Below are 9306 nucleotides of genomic sequence, written 5' to 3' on the forward strand. Positions count from 1 at the left end.
TAATTTCAGGATTTCAGGATTAAATTTCACTGGATGAACTTTGCGATTTGATTAATTCATCCAGATGAGTATTGAGCCATTCAATAGGTAAACTCCGTGTTTAATTCTTCTTGTCATCCTATCCAAGACTGGAAAAATAATTTACTTCTTGATGCTTGTTTTTCCTGTCTTATCTCTTCGTTTCTTGTCAAGAATTGACAAGTTTCGTACCTCAACTATCCATTGTTTCATTTATCTATCTAAATTATCACTAAACACACCCCATACTGAGTTGTCAATTGATTTCAAATATTTGGCAAACTCAACATCGAGGTATGTTTTAATATAAAGGGAGTGATAGTTTAGGTAGACAAAGATAGTTGAGGTATGAAACTAGCGAAAAAGTGATAGTATCCGTTGTTTTCTTTACCAGCTAAATTATCACTCCCTTTGCATTAAAACACACCTTGATGCTGAGTTGGTCTACACGCGCCTGTTGTAGATTAATTTCAAATATTTGGCCAACTCAACATCGAGTTGTGCTTTAATACCAAAGGAGTGATAGTTTAGGTAGGTAAAAGGATCAATGGATGAGGTACGTAACTCGCAAGTGATAGTTTAGGTGTGTTTTTTGACAAATAACTCTTTTCTTGTTATGTGGATTTATGGGGAATGTTGGATAGGTTGGTGAAACTTGCTGCAAGAGCTTTTTATGATGACATTACGACTAAAGGAGACAATCAGCCAAAGTCCGGTAGAAGTGACAATCGAGGAATTGCAGTGGTGATACTAGATGCGCTCACAAGGTTCTCACTTTTACTATTTTACTCCCTCGTTTCAATTTGTTTGTCTTACCTTTTTTAAAAAAGAATGCCTCTTTCCCTTTTTGGCAACTCTTTAAACCAACTTTCCACATGACATGTTTAAAAGATCAAAGGACATTTTTGTACATTCTACATATCATTAGTCTAAAATCACAAGATTCAAAAGTCTTATTTACTTTCTTAAGCTCCATGCCAGGTCAAAACCAGTCAAACAGATTGAAACAGACGGAGTAGCTATTTTGCCTCTTAGAGGAGGATATATCATTTTTATCGAAGCTGACATATAATGTCAACCTATCTATACCTTTTCTTTCTTGTTTAGTCTCTTTTTAACTTAGGAACTTTATTTAGATATTTTCAAGCACTGCGTGCTTAGTTTCTGCATAATTCACCCACACATCCACAAAGTGCTTTGTATGGAGCAATATATGTACGTATTAAAAATAATACGTTTCAGGCGACAATGGGTGAGGGAAGAAGACTTGGCAAAAGACTTGAAGTTGCACACGAAGCAACTACGCCGCACCTTGCGGTTCTTTGAAGAAGAAAAGCTCATCACACGGGACCATAGGAAAGAGGTTGGTTTTATGCTCTATTGCCATAGAGATGATTTATTACTTAACCGCCTCTGCCTATGATATAATTTCTGGAAGATTTAGCCTTTATCACTAACTTAAGGCTATCTTCACGGCTTAGTTTCAGACAGTCAGAGTGTTCCAGACTTTATATATCTAAAGCAACACCATTTGTTTCCTTAACTTAGCAATTGGATCCCTTTTACATAAATTCCTCTGAAGTAAATAGGAGGATGTGAGAAATTTGCTGTTTGGTAACCATATGGATGTAAGGTGCACACTAAGTTGCGTCTCTTTACCCCATTTTCAGAATTCTATAGATTCGTTATGTAATTTATTCAACCTGTCTTATCTAAAAAAACATGAAATTGTTACATACTCCCTCCGTCCCAAATTATGTGGCACCATTTGACTTAGCACGGAGTTTAAGAAAGAAAGGAAGACTTTTGAAATGTGTGGTCCAAAACAAGCCTTATATGAATGTGTGGCTGTAAATCATCTCATAAAGTTAAATTGTTTCTAAATATAGAAAGGTGACATTCTTTTTGGGACAGACCAAAAAAGAAATGGTGCCACATAATTGGGACAGAGGGAGTAATACAACACAAAAAAACAATAAGGATGCCAACGGTGAAGCTCAGTCTGAAGAAACTCATCTATTTGCTTAATCTAGCCAAAAAGAATCATACTTCTTTATTCTAAACCATTTTAAAAAAAAATCCTATTTTGTTGTTACCTTATGCATTCCTATGTTCTCCTACACGGGAATACTTCTTCAAGTTGATTTCTTTAGCAAATTCTATTTGCTCTTCGCTACCACGGTACAGAACATTGAGACCTGTTAGAAAAATGCATTATGACAGCAAAGAAGAGGAAATTTTTCAGTTACAAATACAAAGAAGTAGCATTTTCTTCTGTGTGCTCATATTCTTTTAGCCTCAGCCTCATTAATTTAATTGCTAATGTGCGACAAACTAATGGCGTTTTAATGAATGTTCATATCCTCCTCCTTTTCCAAAAGCCGTGGTAGGTGAGAAGGGGCTGATTTGATTGCATTTTTTTTCCGTGATTGGTGAGAAGGGGGTGATTTGGCAGCACATTCTTTTCCCTCTGCCCTTATTAACCTACCAATGTGCAACTACCCTCCTCCTCTACCAAAAGCTGAGGGGTGAGAAAGGGGCGATTCAATTGCATATTCATCTGTTATTATCACATACTACTCCCTCCGTCCCAATTTGTTTGACACTTTTCGCTTTTCAAGAGTCAAACTTCTTAATTTTGACTGTGTTTGAACATAGAATCTTTAGATTTTTCGAAATAAAATTTACATATCTGGAAAGTATGTAAAAGACATGAAAAAATTACGGTCAAAGAACAATTCGTTTGACTGTCCAAAAGCGAAAAGTGTCAAACAAATTGGGACGGAGGGAGTACTAACATTCTCCAGATTTTGCCTGCAATTTCTTTGCAAAATAATCTGTCATTCGTTCTCTGACTATCTTTTGTTACAGGGAGCAAAGGGTGCAAAAGTATACAATGCTGCAGTTGCAGCTACTGTTGATGGCCTGCATGGGAAAGACGGAGATGACAAAATAAAGATGCATACTCATTCCTATTGCTGTCTGGACTATGCACAGGTTCCCTTACCAACTTCTGTAGATTTTTTGTAGTATTCTGATACTTCTAGTCATAGCGTTTTCAGACTTGACTGATAGATGAACAACAAGAGGCAGTAGTAAGGCTCTGTCTAATTTTCGTTGGTTGAATTGAACTATGAGAGACTTAAGTAATCTATAGTAATAGCACTTCTGCTTATTATGGTACAAGCACAAGCATGATTGTTGATCAGGGATAACTTCTCATGTATCTTGGATATCATTGATATTTAACTATATTGGTACTTTCATGAAAGTTAAAGATTCGAGGGGCATCTCAAATTCTGCAGATATATGATGTTGTGAGGTACAGACTGCACCGAATGAAGAAAAAGTTAAGAGATGAGCTGGATAACAAAAACACAGTGCAGGAGTATATATGTCCCAACTGTGGGAAAAGGTTCTGCCTTCAATACTGCCGCTGAGTTTTGTCTTTTTGATAGGTATGCGTCTCATGACAAATTCAAGATTTTCCTTAAATATGCGAATTCAGATATACTGCATTGGATGCATTGCGGTTGGTCTCTCCGGAGGATGAGTATTTCCATTGTGAAAGTTGCAATGGGGAACTAGTGGCAGAGAGCGACAAGATAGCTTCTCAAGGGTCTGCAGATGGGGATGACAATGATAGGAGACGACGTCGTGAGAAATTGGAAGACATGCTTCATAGGGTGGAGGTTTGTCTTCTTTCTATATATGTTTTTGGGTGTACTATTTTTCTTTTTTCTTTTGGAGGTTGATATATAGGTATTTTCCACAATTCATTTTGTTTTTAATGTATTCACTCATTTGGTCATGTAATACTGGTGGCTTTTGGGTCATGTAATGTATTCACTCATTTGGTCATGAAAAGCTAGCAAGAGAATAAAAAGAATACCAGCTAATAGCTGTTTAATTTACTTAACGCACTCACAAGCGTTGGCACCGGTGCTGTAGTTTCGCTTGGATAACTCAGTGTTGCATTCCTGGAGGGCAGCGTGCTTAGAGACTACTGATTAGCCATTTGGCCCGCGATAGTGAAGAGAACTAGAGAGCCAATGCAACTTAATTTGGCCTTTTTCTTCAATGAATTAGTGGACTGCTGCATAATCTGCGGGTTGGTTGTGTAAGGATGTTCGTAACAGGCTTGGTCAAAGAAGTAATGTTCAACTGGACTGTATGAAGAGAGAAATAGGAGAGCTTTTGAGGGAGTAGAGAAGGATTTTGTACACTTGAGGAATAGCCTCTTATCCCTTATTTCTTTTTGGTGCAGCCGCGAGATCTCTAGAATCATGAGGAATGGGTGTTGTCCATAGAAAATCATATTTTTCTTTAGATTGTCTTCTTTTTGGTTTACTTCTTGTATACGGGCATTTTGTGCCCCTTTTTAAATAAATAATTGGATTACTTGATAAAAAGAGGATGTTCATAAGACAGATCTATGAAGTTCTGTTTTCATTTTGGTTGAAATGGAGGAGTCTCTCTCTCTGCCAAATTGAATGCTTCTCTATATCTTTCTTTTGGCCTGAAGGAATTTGATTTTGTCTTTCTGTTAACATGATTTTTCTGGTAGCTTTGAAAGAATTTCTACAACTTGTATTGGCTGAATTTTTAAAGGAGAGGTTGGGTCTTGTCTTCCAATTTGGTATTGTTTGGCTTCATTTACATCATTTATCTCATGAAAAGAGATAACTACTCCTCGATCCATATTTTGTAGGTTTTCTCCTTTTTGGTAGACCTCTTGTAGACGGCCAAGTTGGCCTTGTTATTATTAATGAAATCTTTACTTGATCAAAAAGAAGTCCATGAACTAGTTGGGACTATCCTAACTGCGTCCATTTTAGTATTACTACTTTTCTTGGATTATTTTGCTTTTGGATGAGCTATAGCCCCCCGTTGTTTTGATCTCTATAACAATTGATGAATTATTAAGAGTGCTTCCTCCTTTATTTTTTCTCTTTTTGTAATCCTTAAATATCTAAGAACAGTTGACTTGATTTTACCCTCTCTTTCTGTGCATCTGGTTCAGTTTACTGAGAACTTAAAACATTACAGGCACAACTCAAACCATTGATGGATCAACTTGCCAGAGTAAAAGATTTACCCGCTCCTGAGTTTGGAAGCCTTCAAGCATGGGAATTGCGAGCCAACGCTGTGGCCCGAGGTGCAAATGGAGATAATGCAAATGACTCAAAGTCAGGACAAGGGCTTGGATTTGGTGGAACACCTATGCCTTTTGTTGGGGAGACAAAGGTTCTTTTGCCCAACTGGAGAAAGAAAAAAGAAATACTATTGTTACAGGCTTTTACTCGAAAGCTCATCATTATGTGTTTCTAGTTGCTTCTGATGCTTCTTGGAAATGCACTGTGGTGATTTTGGTGTATATTCATGCACATGCATCATTGTTATGACTCCTGCACGTGCATGCACTAGTCCATACAGAGATTGCACAACTGAGCTTTTGCGCTGTGTTAGTTAGCCTTCTGATCAAATCCTGAGAACAGCCTTTTTAACCCCTCATCCTTTGTAGTGTAACACTGGATGTTTTCTCCATTTTGTGCATATGAACGTCTTGGTTATTTGTTTATACTATATACAAACCTCTGTTTCCTTTCTCACTAATCACTTGAGGTGTATCCTTTAGCCACTGTTTTGTCTCAATGATAAAACATATAGCAATTGCTCTGAATGTTTTCAATAAAATATCCTTGTCTTTTTTTTCTTTTTCGAATTAGATGGAGAAAATAGTGCCCAAGTTATGTAGGATGTAGGGGTTGCAGATTGGTTGAGTGAAATACACCCTGAAACTATGGTGTATATGAATTTTAACCACTTTTTGCTGTCGATTGCAGGTTGAAGTTGCTTTCTCTGGTCTTGAGGAAAAAGGAGATATCAAATCTGAGGTTTCAGCTACACCAATGAAAGTTTTGCCTCCATGGATGATAAAGGAGGGAATGAATCTTACAAAGGAGCAGCGTGGAGAGGTCAAGCAAGAGTCGAATACGGAGGGTACTTCTGCTGCAGCGGGATCATCTGATGACAAGAAGTCCATAGAAACTGAGGATGTGAAAAATATAAAGGTTAAGCTCATTGCCTTTTGTATGGTTCATTGGTTCTTAACTTTTCCTGCCCGTCTTCTCCTTTTCTGCCCCTTCCTTTCTTGCTTGAATTGTCTATATGCTGTATATCGATGCTTTAATGTCTACTTTTTTCCCTTGGTTTTGGTAGGATGAATATGTTAAGGCATATTACGAGGCTCTATTCAAGCGGCAAAGAGAGCAAGAAGAAGCTGCCAAAATGTTACCAGAAACATCAACTACAGATGGAGTGTATCACACCTCTACTGAGCGCCAAGTTGGCATGAAATCCAAACGCGAAGAGGAGGACGAAGGAGAGGATATCGAATGGGAGGAGGCCCCACCTGCAGGTAATTTTATATTGTTCATATACTTCAATCTCTTAAGTAGTTGAGGATAGAAGGACTGTTCAAACACGTTGATAATGGAGGTGCGAGTAATTGAAGTTATTAGCTTGCTACATCATGAGGTTCAGCTCCTTACCTTATACGTTGGTGCAAATTCTTTGTTTGAGTCCTTATAAAATGGAGAGAGACCATAAATGGAACAAATGGATTAAAATTATACTCTGTGCATCATAATCTTTTGGGGTTTAAGCTTGAAGTGTTGGCCTTTCTTTTATTTTTGGTTTCCCATGAATTCCAAAGCTTCTTCCACTATGTTTACTTTTACAGCGAGGAAATCACATCTTCTCCTAATTGTTAAATGATATTCTGAAAAATTGTCGCTCAAAACATTAAGGAAATAGCCCTCTGGGCTTTAGTTCAATGGTAAGGGTGCAACCCAGGATGTGTGCATCACGAGTTTGAACTCTGACACTAACACGAAGCGTGATATTTAGGAGGGAGCAGGGTAGAGGAGTTGGCCTATATTCCGTCGGGTTTCGAACCTATGGGCTCACTGGGGTTGGGCCAGCTAAACTAAGGGAGATTTTTCAGTTATCAAAAGATCTTTAAAAAAAAAAAAAAAAGGGAACATTAAGAAGATTGAAGAATATGCAACTTATCAAAGTATGCTAACAACTCTCAACATCTTTCACGAATCAATCTGAAATATTCACAACACCTATAGTTCTAATTAATTACGAATTTGTACAGTCATCTTAGAGATGTCAAGAAAGTTATTACGTACGCTATTTTATGTCCTGTTTGAATAAAAACAACTAGTCTATGGAAGCTGGGAACTGAAATATATGGACAAAAATTTCAAAGGGTCGATGACATAAGCCATGTGGGAATCCTTACTAAGAGAGGAGAGATATGGTAATTTGTTTGAGAATGCTCAAGGTTCCATAGTTCCTTGAGCCTTGACTTTCTAGAATAATGGTCTTTGGAAGTGTAGATACTCAATAACAAAAGTCTATTGCAAATGCCATGCAAGTTCTGCGGAGTTTATAGAAGTTGGGCCTGTAAAGCTATTGAGGTTTGAGCCTAATATAATTTTCAAGTACTCTTGTTTATCTGTTCCAGTAATTAGTGTAAAAAGATATGCTTTAGGTCAAGGAAGATAAGTTTCTTTCTTTACCAACTAAGAGCAAACGAGTGACATGCGTGTTCGTTTCTTGTTCTAACCATGTTATGTCTCTTTTTGGGTGGATATGTTGATCACTTCCCTCGATAACCAGAATTCATAGTATACTGTATGGCTTCACATTATTTTATGATTTTCCTGAAATTTATAGCCAGTGCTGATGTGCTGCCTGCACTGGCTATAATTTGATGATAGTTACTCTATCATCTAATTAGAGTAACTAAAAGCAGAATCCTGAAATTCCTTGTATCTTTATGAAATTTTCGTGGGGTCATGCGCGAGGGAGTTACACACTGACAATGGCTGGTCTGGGGTTTTTCAAGTGTTTTTTATTTTTTTTATTTTACGTTATGTATGTGTAGCGCTGTGAGTGACACGTGTGATGCACTTCCTAGGAAGTAGTAGTCTTAGACTATTAAGAGTAGCAGTAGATGCACCTTGGACAAGGACAAGGTGTAAAGAGTTCCCCACGAAGTTTAGGCTCGTAGGTGGAACTTCAAGACCTGTTAGAGAGGATTTTCCAACTTCTTAGAGTTGGTATGACGTGTAACTTTGTTCTGCCTGCTTGGCTAGAGCTCTACATGTGATGGTTGCTGCTAAATTTTGTCTTCTCCCAATTCTTTAGGCTCTGATTCTTCTTTTCTCTCTCTCTCTCTCTCTCGCCTGGCTGCTTCGTTTTCGCTTTCAATTTATAGGTCGTGTTTTATTTGTTTAGTTTTAAACTTCAACTTTCATGTTCACATTGGGTATGTTTCAGGTACTAATACAACTGGAGCTCTCAAGGTAGACTTGAATGTTGAAGCAGATGCTTCGGGAGACGACAACGATGAAGAAGATGACATAGACTGGGAAGAAGGTTGATGGTCAAAGTAATGTTTAAGCCCCAAGATTTGCAGACTGCCCGGGTCTGTAAGCATGTTGTAGCGATGTGAAGAGACAGACATCGTCATCCGGACATTGGGTTGTTTGGTTAAGTTATGCAAAAATTGTAATACATGGATTGATCATGCAGAGGTTATAACACACATTATTTTTTGTCAAGAGCGTTTGTTCTTTGTACTAAAGAATAGGGTATGTAGGGTCAAAATTTAAAATATGGGTTTATTTTTTTTTTTAACTTAATAGAATTTAAAGGATGATGATGAAGGATTTAAAGAAAAGCTTAAGGGTGGTTTGTCTTTTGATGTTTAACCCATGTATTGTTATTCCATATTATATCAGGTATATAATAATAATAATAATAAAGAAATGATGAATTTGTGGCTGCTGTTGCGTTTGTGTATACTTTTAGGCGTTAGCAATGCAATGACTGTAAACAAAGGGAAAAATAAAGAAAAGGGATGATAAATTGGTCGTCATGCAGCAATCCATCACTTCAAATGAAGAAAATATCTACCTTGTTTTTCTAGTCTACCTTGTCAGTGTCTATATCTACCTTGTTTCCACTTCAACAATAATTTTAGTGGGAGCCTTTTCTTGTTTTATTGGAAGCCCGAGAAACGCAGTAAGAAAGCATTAAACACAAATCTTCCCATAAACTGTCTCCGAGGCTTTGTTATTAATAATTAGTAATCTCATAAAATAGTATAACAAATAGGGTAAACAAGGCATTAAAGAGCCCTAAAAAAATAAAGAATTCCGTTAACTCTGACGTCTATCAAAGCTTAAATCCTAAACTGTCTCACAT

At 37.3% G+C, this 9306-nt stretch overlaps 1 protein-coding gene across 1 annotated transcript; it reads left to right on the top strand.

Annotated features, from left to right (window-relative positions):
- On the top strand, positions 1 to 8810 carry LOC132060305 (uncharacterized). The gene is made up of 10 exons (XM_059453280.1): positions 1 to 87; positions 663 to 785; positions 1261 to 1381; positions 2890 to 3015; positions 3324 to 3433; positions 3527 to 3710; positions 5068 to 5265; positions 5865 to 6092; positions 6241 to 6439; positions 8377 to 8810. Exons 1-10 carry the CDS (start codon positions 65 to 67, stop codon positions 8478 to 8480), a joined length of 1416 nt encoding a protein of 471 aa, XP_059309263.1. The 5' UTR covers positions 1 to 64; the 3' UTR covers positions 8481 to 8810.
- The last annotated feature ends 496 nt before the right edge of the window (positions 8811 to 9306 follow it).

This window comes from Lycium ferocissimum, chromosome 6, assembly GCF_029784015.1.
Source record: "Lycium ferocissimum isolate CSIRO_LF1 chromosome 6, AGI_CSIRO_Lferr_CH_V1, whole genome shotgun sequence".
Taxonomy (NCBI): domain Eukaryota; kingdom Viridiplantae; phylum Streptophyta; class Magnoliopsida; order Solanales; family Solanaceae; genus Lycium; species Lycium ferocissimum.

Excerpts from the sequence above, each read along its gene's own strand:
- LOC132060305 (XM_059453280.1), top strand. The coding sequence starts at position 65 with ATGAGTATTGAGCCATTCAATAG. Across the intron at positions 88-662 it reads AGTATTGAGCCATTCAATAG|GTTGGTGAAACTTGCTGCAA; the intron begins GTAAACTCCGTG and ends AATGTTGGATAG. Across the intron at positions 6,440-8,376 it reads GGAGGAGGCCCCACCTGCAG|GTACTAATACAACTGGAGCT; the intron begins GTAATTTTATAT and ends GGTATGTTTCAG.